The 21,573-nt window shown below is 42.6% G+C and overlaps 1 protein-coding gene across 7 annotated transcripts in view; it reads right to left on the bottom strand.

The window, feature by feature from the left end:
• ARID1B (AT-rich interaction domain 1B) overlaps positions 1-21,573 on the bottom strand; it is a 412,486-nt gene that overhangs the window by 62,287 nt on the left and 328,626 nt on the right. For all 7 annotated transcript variants that reach the window (XM_079939553.1, XM_079939554.1, XM_079939557.1 and 4 more), the window contains one exon: positions 11,001-11,180. In XM_079939553.1, coding sequence (XP_079795679.1) covers positions 11,001-11,180 — 180 coding nt within the window. The remainder of the gene's footprint in view (positions 1-11,000; positions 11,181-21,573) is intronic.

Below are 21,573 nucleotides of genomic sequence, written 5' to 3'. Positions count from 1 at the left end.
TGATACTGTTTTCAAGTAAAAGGTGAACATTCACTGTTTATCAAAGTTCTTTATAAAAAGTTCTGAGGTTGCCCTGAATCTCCCGTCCCACGGGACCACACAGAAGGTCCCCGTCGGTTTTCCCATCACACCGTCTCCGCGGAAAGGGCCCCTTATGCTCATCCTGGTTGGGAGGGACGCAGAACAATGGGCAGGATGCTGTGTCCTGCCTCTTCCCATGCCTTCTCAGAGCACAGTCCTCGGAACTCTTCTCTGCAGTGGGTTGGAGACTCCCCCCGCCCCGCCCCACTGACCTCACAGCCCTTCACTTCCAGATTATCTGATAACATCAGTGAGATCCAGCGGTGCCTTTCTGGCTCTTGCTTTTATTAAAAAGAAACAAACTCATTTACACTTTGAACACAAATGGTATCAATTCACATATTCTTGCTATTGCTCTGCAGCTAGTTTCCACCCCCCTCAAGACCTGATAAGCAACTCACTTGGTACGAAACTTTATTCAGTGAAAACATAGTATCCTTTGCTTTTGAAGGAAGTGAAATGACACTTTAATCTTGTTTTACAAAACAAGCATTTACCTGGTTGTTGCAGACTATGCCCACAATGCAGTTTTATATGAGAGTAAGGTCCCTGATTCTGTGGAATTCTGCTTAGAGCTGAAGTAGAATGCCGTTCATACTTGGAACAGAGAAATACTGTCACTCTGGGTTCCTGCACCTTGGGTTTAACTGGCAGTCAGGGGCTGTATTTTAATGAACACAAAGAAACAACTGAGATGTTCAGTAACCCTCTACTTGACTTCTAGCTTTTTCATTCATTTTATGTACTAAGAAGACAAGAGCTGGGTTTCAATCACTTTGCTCAATTCAGCAGCTGGTCTTCGTTGCACAGCAGGAAGCATTCTGTAATCGGGTGGAGTATGCGTCAGAGCACAACCACCATGCACACCCATACACGCACGCGTGCACTTGTCCTTAGAAAGGCCCATTGAGTGCTGGGCCCCCAATCTTATTTTTCCTCAATCAGTTAGGCTGATTTCACGAACTGGCACTCAAAAGCACATGTCAAGGGAATATGTTCTAATTATAGAGGCCTCTATTTGGTAGAAGAAATACAAAGTCCCCTTTTCTTCTCCTTGAAACTTTCAAGACTTCCCTCATTAAACTCACATGCCTGGATAAAAATGGTTTCTAAAGGCTTTAAATGGCTTAAGAGGCAGCAACGGATAAAGCAGAGGCTCTAGAAACTGGGTTTGAATACTGGTCTGACACTTCCTAGGGGCATGACCTTGGACAAGCTACTTAACCTCTTGGAACATCAGTTTTGCCAGGTAAAGTAACAATAATAACGGGGAACAGGTAGAAAGTGACTAGCTCAGTGCCAAGCATAGAACTACCTAAAAAATGATAGCTATCACCATGATCACCAACAATAATACTATTATTATCAATAAGCACGAATATGATTTTTTCTCCATCTTTTGAAAATGTGTGGAAGGAGTGAAAAATGATTCACACCCCCCCCCACTTTGCCTACTCGATAACATATCTTTCTCCCCAAAATAAACAAAAACCAAATATGTAAGCCAAGCAAAATATGAGAGGAAAAGCCAGGAATGAGAAGCGCAATCTTATTTCCATGTTTCTCTAATAGATTAGTAATTTGTTGGCACTAGCTCTGACAGAAAACAGATGGTTCCAGCATTAAGCACAATGAAGGCTGCAGATGCTGGGCCAGCCCACCTCAGCTGGACGGGTCTTGCAGCCAAGTACGAGAGCCCACAGTTTTCAAGTGGGTTCATCTTGGCACACCAGCTTTGGAAAATTGGTCACCAAATGAATTCAGATTTCAACCCACCAGGAGTTGTATTCAAGCACCAGACAGAGGAAGCCGGAGCTAGACTCTATTCAAGTCACCATCATTAGTTTAGAGGATCACAGACAATTCTGTACCTGACTCTAAATTTTCAAATTTGCTAGTTACAATTAATATCCCAAGCTTACTGCTTTTATTGAATCATTAAATGCTTCCGTTTATTTTACTTCTCAGTTTCAACCACACAACAATTACTTATGAACAACTACTACACGCAAAGTCCTGTATTATTTTCCCCTTTGCTATGGAGGGTAAAACGGTGCACGTATCATAGAACAGACAGCGGACCCTGAGTGGGAAAAAAATAAATGGATAATTAGCTACATACTATGATAAACACATTTGTGAATTAGGGCTAAATTTGGCCAGTAATCATCACGTCACATAGCCATCTACTACACAATTTTAAGTCATGTTTACTGAGGTAGAATTTATATGCATCAGCAACCATATATGCCCTATAACCACCAGCACAGTTGAGACGTGGGATACTTCTATCGTGACAAAAAGTTGCCATTTTGTGGTCAATCTCATCCCCACCCCTGGCAACCGCTGATCTGATTTCTCTTCCTATAGTTTTGCCTTCCCCAGGATGTCACGTAAATAGAGTCACAGTGTGCCGTGTCTGGCTCCTTTCACTCAGCACCGTGCTTTCCAAATTCATCCATAATGTTGTGCGTTATCAGTCGTTTGTTCCCTTTTGTTGCTGAGTAGTATCCTATTCTGTGAACGTTCGGGCTGTTTCCAGTTTCTGGCAATCACGAATAAAGCTGTTGACGTTTGCACACAGGTCTCTGAGTGGATATATGTTTCATCTCTCTTGGTAAACTCTAGGGATGAGAGTGCTAGGTTGTATGATAAGTGCCTTTTTAACTTTGTAAGAAACTCCACTACAGTACATATGAGAGTTCTACTTGCTCTACTGTACATCCTGGATATTGCCAATTTTTAAAAAATATGAGCCATTCCAGTAGGTGTGTAGCGGATACTGTTGTGGCTTTACTTTTCATTTCTCTAATGACAAATGATTTTGAGAGTATTTTTCATAGATGTAAGATCCTTGCTGTGCAAAAAAAAGTTACATTTAAAAAACCTTCTTCCCATGCTACCTTTCTCTCAGACTGATCTCACAGTGCTGTACTTCCAGCCACTGCTTCAGGAGAGAAACTGACTGAGTAAAGACCACAAATGCAGATTCAAAATGAAAGTGAACTTACCCCAAGTTGCATTAAATCCTACTATTTGTGGGAATAGCGATAATTTATCTTTTGAACTGATATATGACACCATATTTTTCCTAGGTCAACATGCATTTTAAAAAGTCTTCAAAATGTAAAAATAATATTACATAAAGCTTGTAAAAGAGGAGAAAAGACCTATTACCTTACAGTATGACTTCAGTAGTTTGGGTAGCTTTTTTGGTAGTTTCGGTAGTTTTCTTCCCACATATGTTACTTTTGGTGTTTTTTCCCATATATGTTACAAAGTTTAACTCCTTTAAAAATTTAACTATACAGTGATGCAAGCGCAATATAGAAAATATAAAAGCACAGAGAAAAACAGACAACCATGGGCTTCCCTGGTGGCGCAGTGGTTGGGAGTCCGCCTGTTGATGCAGGGGACACGGGTTCGTGCCCCGGTCCGGGAGGATCCCACATGCCGCGGAGCGGCTGGGCCCGTGAGCCATGGCCGCTGAGCCTGCGCGTCCGGAGCCTGTGCTCCGCAACGGGAGAGGCCACAACAGTGAGAGGACCGCGTACCGCAAAACAAACAAACAAACAAAAAAAACCAGACAACCATGATCCTTAGTGCCATCTCCCAAAGATAATTCTTAAGCATTGAGTAGTCAACCCAATACCCATCAAGCACCAACGCAGGGTCAAGAAGGTACACCAGTGTCTCTGGAACACTCTGTCTTCATCCATTTAGGAAACAGTTCTTAAGAGCCTCTAATATGCCAGCTCTGTGCTAACAGATGGGGATTCAGCAATGAGCAAAGGCAAAGAGCTTACATTCTGGTGGCAGGAGACAGGCTAATAAACAAATCTAGAGCATGTCGTGTGGTGTCAAGCGCTCTGAAGGAGAACAAAGCAGGGAGAACTTACACAGAGTGGAGAGGGCAGGTCCCTGAGCCCGTGACAGAGGAGAGCCACGCGGAGAAGGGAGCCGTGTGCGTGCTGGCGGCCTCTGTGTAGAAGCGCGTCTTCGGAGAAACCACCGCCGCCAAGGCTGACGTCACACACAGGCTTGGGGGACATATGGTAAGTCCGATGCCAGTATCTAACTTCAGAGCAGTGAGTCTTGAGAGAACAGGCCCTCAAGGAGCAGGGGCATACATGTCTGCGTGTGTGTGGCCTTCAGAAAGGCCACACACACGCAGACATTTCACACACAATGCTCAGTTTCCCCTTCTGCAAAAAGGGCGTGATACGAGATTCTCTATCTCGTGTGATTGCTATGAGGAAAAAAATATTAACAGTAACTATTGCTGGACACTGACAATGGTTAGAATTTGTCAAGGAATAGAAAGAAACTGTTCCAATATTAATGTAAGATAACTTTTCAATCAGTGAAATTCTTTTTATTATATATTGCATCATATGCCTAATTTTACTTTCAAGATGCACAGATATTAAATTTATTTCTCAAACAAAGTATAAGAAAAAGTAAGTCCTCACCTAAAAAATGTAAAATTGTATTATCTTAATTCAATAGCCAAATGTGGCATAAAACAGTAAAATCCCTACGGTAAGGAACGAAGGATTCTCAGTCACTGTCGTCACAGGTGCCTGAGCACCTGCGTCCTCCCTAGGCTCAGAGCCGCTGTGCCCCGTGCACACCCACAGACTGCATGGGAACGGCGCCCCCTGGAGGGAGAGCTCTGATCTGCTTCACCTGACGGCAGGTGCAGGAAGCCTTCTGAAAGGACCCATGGTACCAACTCCTAAAGATTTGAAAACCGGTCATTTCTTTTCAAACAAACATTTGAAAAAAATGGCAGAGCTGTGAGCCTCAGGAAAAGGCACCTTGCTAAGATGTAAAGTAAAGCTGCACGTCCACATCCTGCGTTTCTACACTGCCATCCACAATTGTCATGGTCCAGGCCTGTGGTACAAGTCCACCGGATGACCACGCCCCGTGAGGTGCTTAGTCATTCAGTGAGGGGAGGGGATGCTGGCACTCTGTGTGCTGTTGATTTCAATAAGCAACGTAAAATAATTAGCTTCACACTAGTCAAAATCAGTGTTGCTTTATGTTTTTCCTTTTTCTTTCTTAAAGTTGATTGGTACTTTGTTTTCCTTACTTCTTCCCTAATTCCCAGGTTTTGATAAAATCATGATGATTATCAGTCTGCTAAGAAAAATTCATGCTTAAACCTTTTAACTTGAAGGCTAAATTTGAGCATCAAAAGAACATGGCATTAGCCACCTTTTGCTGTAAAATGATCTACTACAATCTGTTTTTGCTACTGTGGGCAAGATAAAGATTTAGAATTTTTTAACAAAGCCGTATAGAATATGGAATTAATACTTTTGCCTAGCAATGTCCATTTAACCATAAAATAAAGGTAACAGGAAGCAGTGAACATATCAAGTATATTACAAACTGTTTTAAGAAACAAAAAATGAGTGAAACCGAAGGGGGAGTGATCTGCACAGAAACCAGCCTTTGGGAAAAGCCAAAGAAGAAGATCTCCAATTTGCAGCACTGTCCGGGGAGAAAGCATGAATCCATGTGGCAGACACATCTCACTTCTGTAGAAGAGAGGCTGAATCTAGTTTACTTTGAGAGTAAGAGCAGAGACTGAAATCTTGGGTCATGGTGACACCAAGGTTGCCATGGGTCTGTAAGGCACTCTTCAAGTAGCCAGTGGGCTGCCAACTGGTAACATTTATATGTTGTTCCTCTGAACTGGAATAGCTGTAAGATTATTAATGTGCAATTCACTATTTTGGAACTGCATTCATTTCAACTAGGTATCGTCTGAAGTTTGCCTTTGCTGAATCTGTGAGAAACATTTTAATGAAAGAAGGAGAAGGAAGAGTTCTGATGGCATCTTATTTATTTTAGAGAAAAACACGTTAAACCCTTCTGAAAAGCCTCTTTGACCAAGTAATTTAGGAATAAAACGTTCTTCAGACTCACCTACTTAGAAGTTCCCTGCTTCCTAAGACACACTATACAAATTAAGGCATAAAACCAAGGCTGAGCCAGTGTACAACGTGTGTAGCTGTAAGGGGTGGCCCAGACACTAACATACAAGGGAGTGATAAGTGGAGGGGAATCTAGGCTCAGAATCCCTGTTAGTTGCCCAAGGTAATACTCCTAATTCCTTGCAAAACTAAGGCTAGACCCTCACTTTTTGCAATTAGTGACAAACATGCCAAAAATACTTGTGGACAGTCTGTGACAGACACTGTTCTAGAGAACACACAAACAAGACAGTGTCTGTCCTTAGGAAATAGAAAGGCTGTGAAGATGAAATTGATTTCCGCTCCCTTTTTCCCATATAAAGGCATTTATTAATAATTAACATGTCAATCACATGATTGCTTTCTATTTATTAGAGCAAGTCTCTATGGCCCTTCCTACTGCAAACCGTTTGTAAGGGTAGTTATTTTACACGTGCCTGCTTGAAGGTAGGAAAGTACTGTTTCATCAAGTAAACACTTTTACACATTTAGATTGGCTTCATCCCATTAGGGTATTTTATTTTTTTTATTATTTTTTTATTTTTTGCGGTACGCGGGCCTCTCGCTGTTGTGGCCTCTCCCGTTGTGGAGCACAGGCTGTGGAGCACAGGCTCCGGACGCGCAGGCTGAGCGGCCATGGCTCACGGGCCCAGCCGCTCCGCGGCACGTGGGATCCTCCCGGACCGGGGCACAAACCCGTGTACCCTGCATCGGCAGGCGGACTCCCAACCACTGCGCCACCAGGGAAGCCCCCCATTAGGGTATTTTGATATTTGTCCAAAACTGACTGGGTGTTTCCTGTTACCGGCGCTCAAGGTCGCCTTTTGTATGGGAGGGGGCATCGCGGCCTCGATGATGGCCTAGCAGCTGTTGGGAGACCGTCGAGGAGCCAACGCACTTCGGGGCGAGGAAAGCCGCCGCTCTTCGGCGCATCCTTTCCGGAGGTGCTTTGGGGCCTCGGGGATTCCGTGGGTGCAGAGAGAGGGCCGGCCGGGTGGCCGAGCCGCGGGTAGAAAATGCCGGCGGCGGCGCCTTTGTCACCCAGCCCTGCGGAGGAGCTCAAAATAGCAGCGTCGAGAAACGGCGCAGAGAGAAACGCGAGCCAAAGGGGGAAGCCCCGTTAGTACGTTTAATAATTCAGATTTTACAGTGTCATATACACTTCTAAAAATTTCTTCTTAATAGTTATGATTTTCCTTAATCTCTAGTATTTCTGATGCATTTCCACGCCTGCATTCCCCAAATGTTCCTTTGCTCCTTGAAGGCCAGTGGTTTGCCTTTCGCTTCCTTCTCTCTCCGCTCACTGAAGGAACGGCAGGGAAGGAGTACATCTCAGGCCTGGGAAGCGACGCACCAGTGGCTCTGTGAGCGGCGTCTGAAGCCTCCCTCCGTGTGAACCCTGGCTCTGCCCTTAACAGCTGTGGGACTGTGCGTACATTACTTAACCTGCTCTTTTGCAAAATGGGATAACGTCAAGGGCTTCCTGTTAATTAATAAAAATGGGAAAGTATGTCTGAAGTTGAATCCTGGCTTCCCACCGTGTGCCCGGGGCAAAGGTGTGTATGTGGTGCACGCCTCAGTCTCTTGCTCTGTCAAGTGGAGTAATAACAGTACCTATAACACAGCATGTTGTGAGGATTAAATGAGTTAATATATGAAAAACACCGAGACCAGGACCCAGTAGCGTTTGATAAACGTTGCTGGTTGTTACTAATAATTTTGAAGAAGCTGCTCCTGACAGCAAAAAGGTTATAGCAAAAAAGACTGTAAAATATTTCCCCCTGAGATCTCTTAAAAACGAAACCAGCCCAGAAGAAAGCCATCTAGTTAGTACCAGACATAGAAGATGTGGACTGATGACCCTGTGGGTCTCTGCACAAGCCATTCTTTCCAGACATCAAAACGTGTAACGCGAAGATGTAAGCTGAATATTTTACTAATAATTTGAGTAGTTAATTAAGAGAGAGAAAAAAAAATACTTCATTCGGGTCTCTATTTAAAATGATCAACCAAGAGAAATGTAAAGGTAAGAACATTTACTGAACTGAGTGACGCAGGTCACAAGCGTAATTTCCTGTCATTCAGTGTTTGCCGAGGAGAGGATAATGCAAGGAGGAACGCAAACAATTCTGATTTGCACACAGAGCACTGGGACACTGACTGGCAGCCCACAGCACTGGGAGCCAGTCGAGGAACCCAGGAGGGGACACGCCTCAAGGTGGAATGTGCTAGAATGTGCTAGAGATGCCTCTTGGAAGGAGAACGTTGCCGAGAGCACAGATGTGCAGGCACTTTTTTTCAAAGTTAGAAAGCGCTGTGTATGGAAATTATCAGCCTTATTTTCAATTGTCTCTAATGTCAACCTAAACTCAGCATTTATGCCTTAAAAAGAAACCCCAAACAAAAACCTTCTTGTCTACATAACCAAAATGTTACGCAGTGGATCCAGTGGGCCGCGTTAACATAAAAGGCCCTGGAGTTGAAGCAAAATTTAGACTCAGAATATGAGAAGTAGAAGCAACTTCCAAGGTAACACCGTCTAATTTTCCCATTTTCTATAGGAAAAGTAAATCCCAGAGAGTAAGCAACTTTGCAAGGGCACACAAGTTTGGGTGAGAACCCTCACAGGTGCAGTGTTCCTAAATCAGGAATCTTGGGCCTTCCCTGGTGGTCCTCTGGTTAAGAACCCACCTCCCTAAAGCAGGGGCGGTGGGTTCGATCCCTGGTTGGGGAACTAAGATCCCACGTGTCGCGGGGCAACTAAGCCAGCACACTGCAACTACTGAGCCCGTGCTCTAGAGCCCACACGCCACAAGTAGAGAGAAGCCTGCGCGGTGCAACGAAGAGCCCGTGCGTGCCACAACGCAGATCCTGTGTGCTGCAACTAAGACCCAATGCAGCCAAATAAATTAAAAAAAAAGAATCTTAACATTCAACGATTCCAAAAAACTGAGGGTTTTTTTTCAGAAAATAAATCCATTCTATAGAAATTACCTTTTGCGTTATTACCTAACTCCTAAAGCATTAAGTGTTTTCACAGCCGTTCACAAAAGACTCATCAGGTAGTCCAAGGCTCCACTTCCCCTTATTTGAGAGCAGCACAGGACGAGACTTCAAGAGTGAATTATTAAGAGTAGAGAAACCAGTTCTGAAGATAACAGGAAGCCCTGGTGAGTGCTAGTGGTTAAATCCCAGGCCTCCAGCCACCCCGAATTCTGAGAATAAGGTCCTGACCTCCAGGATTCTCCAGTTACATTCTGAACAAAAGTCCGTATTTTTCTGTGCGTATCACAACTTATAAACTGCCTTTCCAACCTTCACTAAAGTTTTCTTCCTTTCCTGATAGCCGAAGCCCCCCAGTTTTGAAGATACCCACTGAGTGGGTGCAGCGGGCAAGTAGGCGCTTTCACAGCTAGTGACACGTCCTGCCTTAGCTCAGCAACAAACTACCACATGTCACAACTACCTGGGGCTGATGGGGAACTGGGAAGACACTGTCAACTGGGACCTTAAACTCCTAGAGCTTACTGGAATTCACAACACGGAACTCCATTTATGATACGGTATGAAGGGAATCAAGCAAAACCCACGTCTGTATCCACCCTGACTACGTGCACATGGACAGAGGCAGGAAGGGGCCATGGAAAAATTTTGTTTTGGATGTTTTAATATCGTTTTCCCGACAACAGAAATAGCTGGAATGTAAAATGACAGAGCAGCATAAGGCAAGGCGATGGTGCTACACTGACAGCATTGAAGGTGCTTAAAATCCTCCCGAAAGAGATCTTCAGAAAACAAGACATTTTCAAACCGTGAAAGCAAGGAAAGCTTTTCTGAGAAACACCTGGTAAAAAGCCGAGACAGTGCCTGGCCTCCTCAAAGAATCGTCCGGCCTGCCAGGCACTTATTTGATGGTCGGAGAAGCTCAAAGGTCCTCAACACAGCACGTTTTCCAGAGGGACAGAAAAGCTCTCAGAAATATTAAGGCTTTATTAAGTCAGGGGAGCCGACTTTGTTGTGGAGGTAGCGAACATTTTACTACAGTTTCCTACCGGGCATTGTCTTCACTCAGAATATTCTGGTATTTTCAGAAATGAGGAAGCTCTGGGAATTGTGCCAGGTTAGCTCATTCTCTCTAAATTATCCATTAATGTCTAATTTAAAGAAACAAAATATAAAGAAGGTGCTAATTTCAAATGCCTTACTGCCAAAAGCGACTTAGAAAAAAAAATATATATATATATCAGGTTAAAAACCCTGATGAAAGGATTCTGCATGTGTAAGACAAAACAGACGTCAATGTCCAGGAAGGCAGAATGAAAATGGTGTATTTGGGGCAAGTTCCACTTATTTTTCTACTCTTTCCTTTTTGAAAGACATGTCCATTTCAGGCTTTGTCCTGCCTTCTAAGAGTAAAACTGGTAATGACTGTGAAAATCGGAACCATTATTTACCTGATAGAGCACTTTGGAGACAGATTAGATGAAGAGAGATGAGAGATTTCATCTGGAGACACATGAAATCCTTCTGAGTAGTGAGAATATTGTTACAAACATAATTACAGAGAGGGAGGGGACAAAGTTAGAATACAACATAATGAAACCTAGGTTTTAAATCAGAAACTTTTTGAGGACAGGCATTTAGAGCTACGTTGCAGAAACAGGCTTTACTCCTTCATTATTAACAGCACACGTATGAAGGGCGCTTACCGCAGTGTCTGATGCATGAATGCTTAATGAATAGTTGCTATAATTATTCTTCCCATCACTACGGGCAACTGAAGGACTGTGGGTTTGCATTAACCTCACAGATCTGTCAGGTAACAAATAACTGGATCTTAAAAGATGTTTATAATGTTAAGGTCTTGAAGGACTAACATATTAACAAAATTTCTACAACCTACTGCAGTGTATTTTGGAGAAACTTTTTTACCTTGTGGTCCATACTGGCTCATCTGTGGACCGTAAGTCCCACTTGAGTTACTCTGCTGAAAGCTACTGATTCCAGGATGCATCTGGCCTCCAGGAGAAGGATGAGGCGACATGGATGGTCCTGTCTGTTGAGGTCCATATTGAGACATCTGAGGGTTTCTTTGTGTACCTGCCATAAAACCTAAGTGAGAAATAAATGGAAATATATAAACGCAGGTGACAACAGTGAACATGGACATGTCAAAGGTAGACGGGAGAAGACTGGTGCTGTGGGATTCCCCTAAAGAACGTCTAAAGACATCTCAAACCCAGTGTGGAGGACGTGAGAGGGCCCAGGGGGCTACCCTAGTCCTCACTCTGAGCTCTCACTAGAGTTCCTGGGAACCCAATGGACTGTGGACATGAACTAGAGAAGAAGAGAAGAGGGTGAACAGGCCAATAACCTTGACCTCTCCTAACCTCCATTCTTGCCTGGCGGGACATGTGCGCGCCCCTCAGAGCCTCGGCTCACTCCCCGATCTCTGGGCCATGTGTTCCCAACTCACTCAAACATCCCACCGCTCTCTCAAGCCCAGGCCAGCACCCAGCTCTCCCCTGCACATAACCGTTTTTCTCCCCTCTGGTCTCCTGGGGCCACAATTGTTCACCGTGACTCCTATAGTCCTGCCGACTTACCACCTGATTCATACTACCCCTCGGGGGGAACTGCACACAAGTGGAGGGTCTGAAGTGTCCTCTGCTTTCCAAACAGACCCTGACTTCCTTCCAGTGTGCCACCCACGATTCCTTCCTCCCGCCCTGATGTCCTACGGTGTGATGGATCCATTGGCACGTCTGTTGCCTCTACTTCTGAAATGTATCTTGGGTCACTCCTCTTCTTCATTTCCTCATCTACAAAATCCAAGCCGCCCAGCTACCATCTTCGCTCCCACGACCAGACATGGTCATGGTCTGGCTCACCCCTCTCAGCCCTGCCCCGTTTTTGTGCCTTTTGGTTCACTTTCACAAAGCCGCCAGAATGACTTTTCAGGAATAAAAAAGGAAATCAGAGGGTATCTTCTCTGTATAACCATCCTGCCACCAGGCTTCTCATTAGACCTGGAACAAAATGCCCCCATCTGACTACGGTCTGTGGGCTCTTTTGTGGTCTGGGGTTGCTTTTCTCACTTTAACCCCACTTCCTATAGTTTTCTCTCCTTCTCACTACCCTGAAGTCCACTGGCCTTCTCATGCTTCCTAGAAGATAACATCAAGCTCTTTCCCTTGATAGAGCCTACTCTCTCCCGTTGCCTCTTCCGAGAGCGTCCTACTGCCGGTTCCTTCCTGTCCTCCAGGTCCACCTTCCCTGACTGCCCTGGTGGCGCCACCCTTTCTCCTCACGTGCTTTTCGTAACATGTAATCATCTTGCCTTATTTCTGACTCACTTAAGCTCTCTCTTCCCCACTAAAACATAAGCCCCATGAAGGCAAGGATCACGTGTGTGCTCTCTGCTGCGTTCTCAGTGCCCAGCAGGGCGTCTGGCACGTAGTAGGTATCAAAAACTATGTGCTGAAAGAATGAGTATTAAATTCCTCCCGTACTCAGAGTGCTGAGCACAGCACAGTAGGTGCTTAGCAGGTAGTTGGACAAATGGATAAAGAAAATACACCTTTCAGTTGTGCAGGACTTTTCATAAAGTCAAGGTACGTCGCCATCATCAGTAGTTCAGCCAAACGTAAGCAAGTACATAGAATGAACTGTGAAGACGCATTCAGACAAAGAATAGCCCAAATCAAGACAGGTAGCTAAGAAAAAGATACACCATCCAACCAGAAAACTAACAAAGGGCAGTTTGAAAAAAAACCTCCCAGAACCCAGGAGTTAGAGTTGCTGAGAGTTCACAGGTGTCAGCTGAAGGCTTTAGTACAGGGTGAGTGCAGAGAGGGGGCAGGTTTCCACCTACTCCAGAGGAGAACTGAGAACAGTGGCTTGAGAAAGAGAGTCTCCTGAGGCAGCCGGAGGGGAAGATGATGCCTGCATCCAAGGTCAGCTTAAACTTAGGGGGTTAAACAGAGTAGGGCATTTACAAAGGCCATGGTTTACATTTCAGTAAGAAAAAGAAGAGATCTTCTAACACTGCTTCTGTCTAAAGAGATAGACATAAAATACAAGTACGTAGAGCTCTTCCTTATTATCCTATTTCATTTATTTATAAAGATAAAGTCATGTGAAATTGGGCTCAATTGGCGGCTCCCAGATACAAATCATCATAGAAAATGTTTGCTTTTTCAAATCTGAAAACAAACAGAAATCAGAGTGCTAAAATTACTATAAATGATTGCATCTTAAGATGTAACATGAAATATTTATCTAAGCCTGACTATAAAATTCTCAAGAGTTTCATATAGAGTCCTGTTTAATAAAAAAAAGTGTTTAAATTCCATACAGATTGTATGCGTTTTTCTCCCTTTCTTTCTTTCGAGAATGGCTGCTTTCTTCTTCATTAGTTAAGGAAAATACTACATGTCCGTTTTTTAGCATTAAATTTCACTTCAACCAAGAAAGTGTCCACGCTGAAGGATTTAGAACTGCTGGCAACACAGCACATCCTTAAGTTACTGCTGCCTCTTGAACACTTACTATAAGCTTAAGGTTTGCTCAAATGACTTCTAAGAAGAATTCTTATCTGGGCAAGTTATTTATTTCTGACTCTTTATTCCGTCCTTAACAATATGTATATATATGCCATGATCCACTTGAACTGTCTCACTCATCACTGGAATTTTGCAGAAAATCAAGTTTGTCAAAAGGCTCATAAAGAGGTAGAATGTTAAGCTAATCCAAATGGAATGTGTAGCAACGTCGAATTCCAACAACAAGGTTCTGGGGAGTATGGAGCCCACCTCCTTCCACAGAAATTAAAATTGGAAAAGCTGTTTTGTTCTCTGTACGCTTTTGCAACGGCACCACTTACAAGAGGTTTCTGAAACCTTGTTTTATATTTTTGGTGAGACGCATCCCTTTCATGTATTCCCCAAGACAATGAAAGGAGGTGACATAATTTCACTGACTCTTTTCTGAACTACAAGCATCGAAAGGCAGTCAACTGGGAATAGAAGGCCTACATTGTAGCTTTGTTTGTGTCGCTAGCTCAGAATCTGGTAGAGTAGACAGATATGTAAATAAATATACTGCAGTGTGTGAACTGATCAAAACTAGCTCTGTGACCTTAGGTGAATCATAATTTATCTGAGGCTCAGTTTCCTCACCTTAAAATGCAGATGAGGTTGCTGCAAGAACAACTGAGACAGCACATGAAGAGGTTCTATAATCTGAAATGTATACACAAAAGGAAGACAGTATGATGATAACTTGCTGGTTTATAAACTGCCACGAGTATCTTTTAACTCCTGAATACCGCACGTATTCAGGTGTAGTTTCCAACTAGCATGAACAAGCTGGTTTTTATTTCTACATTTGTTTTTTTATTTAAATATGTGGGACCCACAGTACTCCAGTACTTGTGTAACTGTCTACAAATTCCAAAAGCTTAAAAAGAATACACCCCATCTCCTACCACTGAGTTCCCCTGGTCAAAGACAAATGGTTTTTTAATGTATCCTTTCAGGGATATTTTATAATTGGATTGTGTTAGATTGTGTATTCCTTTTATCATGAGTAAGGCTGAACATTTTGTTTTACAGCAGTTTTGACTCCTTTTCTACAACTATTTATATCATTTGCCCATTTTTCTGTTGGCCCCTCTACGTCTTGACTAGGGGAGCATTTCGTCTTGCAGAGTCAGCCGTTATTACCAAATAGCTGTACAGTTCACCAAAACTCTTGCACCTGCAATCCTATGAAAATTTGGTCCTTCAGTGTGATTAACACTGGCAAAGGCCATACGCAGTCTTAGCAGGAAAGCAATATGATCTGACTTGCATTCTCAAAAGCTAATTCTGCCATAATATGCCGCAAGAAGAAAGGACTGAAGGAGAGTAAGGCTAAAAGTTAGGAGACCGGTTAGGAGGTAGGTAAAGTGATCCATAATATATAGTCACAATGAAATGCCAGCAATAATCCTACTAAAAAGACTTCCGTTATGGATATAACCATATTTTTAAGAGGTTATTGAGTATCATCATAATCTAAACAAACTAATGAAAAATTAGAAGACAGAAGTTAATGAAAAAAGAAGTATTTCTACTTTTCATCCTAAAGATAGAGACCTGCATGTGCATTCTTTGTTTCCTCATCTATATAATAGGGGCAACTGTATCTACCTCATAGGGTTGCTGCGGGGATTAAATGAGATGATACACGTAAAAAAATTTATAGTAGTGCCTGGCACACAGTGAACTTTCACTAATCACTAGCTATTACTATCATTATATATTCAAAAAAGGAAAGCAAGAGAGGCAGCATGCTGTGACAGCAAGGGAACTGACTAGGATGTCAGTCGAGGGCCTTCCATATTCGCTGTGCAGAATGCAGCAATTAACCAAGCCTCTTGGCCCTCAGTTTCCTCACCTGTTAAATGGTGAGAGGGAAGACATACGATATTTGTAACGGCACTTCTATCTCTAGTTCTCTATGATTCTGGCTTAAACTTTTTTTGTGTGAAAAATCTAATTCAGGTCTAAAATTTGCATGTATATTTATTTGTGGGATATTCTTCATTTTGTTTTATTTTAACCTTAATTTTGAATGAAATAAATGCTAAAATGTTTCCAAATATCAAAGTTCAAACAATAATTTTCTATTTATGGTGACATATTTGATTGTATTTTGCTTCCTTTAGAAAGTTATAAAATGGCAGCTTGTAACACAGTTTATGAACAGAAAAACTGACAGCTGAGAGAATGAAGCTGTTTTTTTCTTTTTTTTAAAGTTGTGAAATTTTTCTAGTTATAAACCATCTGAGTTTAGAAAACCTGACTATCTAGTAAGGAAAATTTAGAAAGTATAAAGTGAATTTCCCATATATTATAAAAGTATGTTGAATTTCTAGATGTATTATGGAATTATATGCCCTAGGTAAATAATCTTACATGGAAAATTCAAACTTTGGAAAAAAGTACTAATTTAGATAATTATTATTTACATTATATAAAAGAACTTACTGAAATAAAAATCTTAGAAACTATATGAAAATGATTTGTACACTTCATCCATAAAATACATGCATAGAAGGCTTATATAAATGGATTTACTATTTTTGAGTCCTTCATTACATGTGTATGCAATCACGAACACTTGTACAACCAAACTCCAGATGAAGAGGCGCAGGCTCTATTCTGAGAGAGAAGGTAATGTAGTAATAGGACACACACACACACACATACACACACGCACACACCATCTGTTTGAAATCACATGTGGGTTAGAGGCTGCCTCCACCATCCACTGTGTGGACTCATGGGTTCTCTTGTATGAAACAGTGAATGCACTTCCTGTCCTGGCTTCCAAGATCATTCTGAGAGTCAAATAAGAAAAACGTATGTGACTGTGCTTTTCTAAACTGAAACACACCATGAAAATGCTATACACAGGCATTACTATTGCCTTTTTGGTGATGCTACAAGCTCTTCATTCACTGTGTGAGTTCTGATCTAAGCTATCATACTGGTAACTCAATTCACAATAATGATACACAAATCTTCTATCAGCATGCCCTAATTTTACTCTGGCATTCATGGAGCTGTGGTAAGAATAAGAGAGCATTAAAAAAAAAAAAGTAAAAGATATGATCCTTGTCCTTGAAGAATTACCATTTAGTTGAGTAGAAAATAAAACCTGGGGACTTCCCTGGTAGTCCAGTGGTTAAGACTTTGCCTTCTAATGCAAGGGGTGCAGGTTCGATCCCTGGTTGAGAAGCTAAGATCCCACATGCCTCGTGGCCAAAAAACCAAAATATAAAACAGAAGCAATATTGTAACAAATTCAATAAAGACTTAAAAAAATGGTCCACATCAAAAAACAAAAATCTTAAAAAAAAAACAAAGAAAGAAAGAAAAGAAAACCTATCAACAGGGAAAAATGATAAACTAAAGTCACAGAGCAACCGAACGAGATTCCAGGCAGCATCCTCGGTGCTGAGGATGTAAACCATGAGCAAAACAGTGTCTGCCCTCGTGGACCTCACATCCTAGTGGCAGAGACGGCCATCTAATAAACAACTAAAAGTTAAGTATGAGTATAAGAAAACAGAAGTACAGGAACTCTGAGGGTATAAGAGGAGGACCCAACTTAGACTAGGGACAGTGAAGTTTCCCCAAAGAAGTCCTATTTAAGCTGAGACCTTAGCTGAAGTTAGGATGCAGGTAAATCAAACTAGATCCGAATAAGACTAAGACAATGTCTGACCGGTGAAGTGGATGCCACAACGTATATTCTTGGAAGCCAAAGTTCCTGCCTTCAGCTGAATCCTAGTGGTCACTGGGCACCCTTTTGTTTGGTTAGGTCTTGTGAATGGTTGGTTTAGCATTTACAATCCCTTTCTTGAAGGTTTCCCCTAATTCTGCTGCTAAATGTAAAGAAACCACAGGAAAAGGCAGCACCACCCCTCTACAACGGCCTGCCCTCTCACCTACGGACACTGACATCCATGTCCCATCTTTATGGACTTTCCTACTTTCAAAAGGAAACCTCTTCCTTGCATCCAAGGCAGGGCCTCCACTTGATGCTCTGAATTCCGACCTTTCTCATCTCTCCAGGGATGTTCAACAGTGTCTGTTCAACAAAACTAGTCAATGGCTCTTGACTGCTTAACAGAATGAAGCCAAACTCATCAGCCCAGCAATCAAGTCTCTTCAGAATGTGACCTGACCTATTTCCCCATCATGGCTACGTGGTCATCATGGCGACCCCGCTCTGATTCGATCACTCCCACTTTTACCTCCCTGCAGGCACCAGGTTGCTTTCGACCTGTAAATATTCACACATTCACTCACTTAACAATTATTTATTGACTACTTCTCATGTTCCTGGTAATGGGCTATTCACTGATCTAATAACAACAGTTGACATTTAATGAGCAGATATTATGTGCTAATGGCGTTGTTCATTACTTGTCCTTTTAAACTTCAAAACAACTATGAAGACACTGAGGCTCACAGAGGTTAATTCGCTGAAACCACTTTCAAACTTTTTTTTTTTAACCACAATCCATAGTAAAGAAATATATCGTATACCATGATTCAATGTGTATATGTGAGTATGCACGTGTTTATATATTCACATTCAGTATTCACACACACTGTACTCTTCACAAAACAATTTCTACCCTGATTATGTGCAATGTTCTCTGATATTTTATATATTTTTTTCACTGAAAAAACGCACGACTGAGCGGCGCAGTTTGGGAACAGAATGCTAGATTGTGTCCTCTACCGAACACTGGTTCACAGTGTGCCCAGAGGGCCGTCTGCCTCCACGACACTGACGTGCTCCTATCCTTCCTGGCTCTGTCTCCTGCGGCTTCCATGGCATTCCCTGGCCTTCCAGAAAAGCAGACACTTTCATATGCTGTATGTTAGCTGAGACACAGAAGCTGTCACACTGCCATCATTTGCTGGGGTGACTATTTCCCCCCAGATTGTGAGCACCGAGGCTTTAAACAACACACTCTCTTCGTATCTGACTCCTCAGGACCATGCAAAGGGACTGGCAGAGAACTGGAACCAAATAGTACAGGTTTTTAATGAATAAGAAAACATCTTCATTCAGAACCCATTTACTGTTACTTTGGGAAAACAGCTTAATAACTGTGATGGTCTGGCTCCTTGTTTCAGAGTGAGGATATTCAAGTCATCATTTCTGGGGAAAGGAGGGCAGCTATTCAAAAAAAGAACAACTGAGGGCTTCCCTGGTGGCGCAGTGGTTAAGAATCCACCTGCCAATGCCAGGGACACGGATTCGAGCCCTGGTTCGGGAAGATCCCACATGCCGCGGAGCAACTAAGCCTGCGTGCCACAACTGCTGAGCCCGCGTGCCTAGAGCCCGTGCTCCACAACAAGAGAAGCCACCGCAATGAGAAGCCCGCGCACCACAATGAACAGTAGCCCCCGCTCGCCGCAACTAGACAAAGCCTGCGGGCAGCAATGAAGACCCAATGCAGCCAAAAGTAAATAAATAAAATAAATAAATTAAAAAAATAAAAAGAAAATAAGGGGAGAGATCCCCCTTCCCTCAAAAAAAGAACCACTGACAGCTAATGGCCCAGAAGCACCGTTATTTCTATCACCTAAATATCTGCCGTGTGCATTCGCTCTGTCCGTCTCCACGGTCACTGCAAATTCAAATCTTAGCTTCACCACTTATGGTTAGGTGACTTCAGGCAAGTTAGTTAACAGCGAAGCCTCAGTTTCCTTCTCTGAGAAAGGTGGATGACAACGGAGCCCACCTCATAAGAGTAAATGAGAAAACGTTATGTAAAGCGTACAGCTCAGTGCCTGCACACAGAGCAGAGGCTCAGTGACAGGTGTTATTATTCATATTATTTTTAATACAATCCACCATTTATTTCCCAGCTGAATGACTCCAAGTTTTCAAACTAGCCTCCCTTGCCAGGCTCCCCTTCAAGCCATTCACTGTGGCTAAGTCAGGAAGTGCCGCACATCCCTGGACCGTGCTGAATTCACCGAGTGATAAATGCCGCACCCTGTGGCCTCCTGGCAAATGGCTTGCTGCCTTTCCCCAGGTAGCACACAGCTCTGTGTCACTGTGCTGGCCTGCCAGCTCGGCACCTCCTCCACCAGAGCCAGTTACAGCTGATGGGTAGCGTTCCCCACTCAGCGGACTATCCAGAAACCAGTGTCCTTTCCCTGACAGCTAGTTCCAGAAATAACTGGCTGCCCATGTTACTCGGCTCAGAGGACTGAAGCTTGTCAGTTTCAGGCCACTTAACCAACAACTCTAGTACTGCTTAGCTCTGAGGGGCGGAAGACTCAGTGTACATCCTTCCCAATCCTGCAGAGTCCCCGGAGTTTGCCTATTAAGAGAGGGAGAGTGGGACTGGGGAGCAGAAGGAGCGGGGAGAAGGAAGAGAAGAAAGGTACACAGATACACAGAAATAGGTATGAGTCCTATCAAGTGCCTGAATAGACTCGATATAAAGAGCAAGGATCTTGATTTCTGTTTGTTACTGGATCACGAGCACGTATGATAATCCCTAGCTTGATAAACATTTATGCAAGGATGAATCAATCCATTAGGGTTTTTTGTGGGGTTTGAAGGGAGACCAGAGTCTGAAATAAGACTTTTCTCTTTCTGGTTATAAAGGAAAACCCCCGAGACCTCGCCCAAGCATCAGGGCGTACTGCTCTTCTGCTGGGGGCTTGGCAAGGGGCTCTGGAGCTCATGTGAGACAGGCCCCATCTTGGCCAGGCTCGTTTCCACCACCTAGTAAGAGCTTTACAACTTGTCCTGAAGTTTATTGCAAAGGCACATGGGTTCACTTAGATATTTAATTACAACTTGATAATTTTTTTTTTAACTTTCTGGCTGTGCCACACAGCATGTGGGATCCTAGTTCCCTGACCAAGGATCAAACCCGCGCTCCCTACACTGGAAGCACGGAGTTTTAACCACTGGACCACCAGGGAAGTCCCCACGGTTTGATAATTTTCTGAATGCCATTTTCCATGTATCCAATAGCTGAAGGCAGGACCTCATCTGGAGTTATTCAGTCTGCAGGTTGAGAATGGTTTTCATTAGGGTCATTCCCCTACAAATATTTATATTATTAATCAATGGAAAATGCCTAGACAAACAATCTATTCTAAATATTGCATGGCAGTATAAGTCATGTTAAGTCTAGGGAAAATGCTACTTCAATCTTTATACAGAGGCCAGTATTAAAGACTAATTAAGCCAAAGATGCTTTTCTTTTTCTTAAGGTGTTTTTAAGAAAACACATTGCTATCTTGAAATCTTAGAAAACTGGCCTAACAGAGAATTGGCATTTCTAAAATGTCTATCTACGTTATTATCAGATAAGTGAGTTTTCAAGACCTTTTAAATATTTTCTTCAACACCATACTATTTGTGGTTTATTAAGTGGGTATTTTTCCACTTAATATTTTAAAAAATGCTATACGATTCTCTTATTTGAAAAAAAGAAAATTCTTAGAGAAAAGAAAAATGCACTGTGACTATCTAAACCTTAGCAGATCAAAAAAATTTTTTCAAGCAACTGATTTATGTAGTCCTTATAAACAAATCACGTTTTCCATATAAGGGATGAAATGAATACAGAATGCTTCTACGCAGTATGAATGAAGAAAAACTCTTCACTGCAAAGACAGAGATACAGCTTATCTTTAGAAGTACTTTGAAAATTCTCAAAAATAGAACGAAATTATACTCAGGCCTTAAGGCCTATCTGGAGGAGATGCTATGCAGAAAAATACAGAGGAAAGCACCATGAATCCAAATAAGCAACGACAGGTTATCACGGCTCCACAAGGGTCACTGATGGGTTAAAGGACCATCCAAGGAACATGCATCCCTAAGTTGAAGGCTGTTACAAAACTGATTTAGAAAGAAAGTCAAATAAATAATGGAGCAAACAGGGAGTTTCAGAAAATTAAAC

Source organism: Stenella coeruleoalba (assembly GCF_951394435.1).
Source record: "Stenella coeruleoalba genome assembly, chromosome: 12".
Lineage (NCBI taxonomy): Eukaryota > Metazoa > Chordata > Mammalia > Artiodactyla > Delphinidae > Stenella > Stenella coeruleoalba.
The sequence above is the reverse complement of the archived record's forward strand: the minus strand, read 5'-3'. Positions and strand labels throughout refer to the sequence as shown.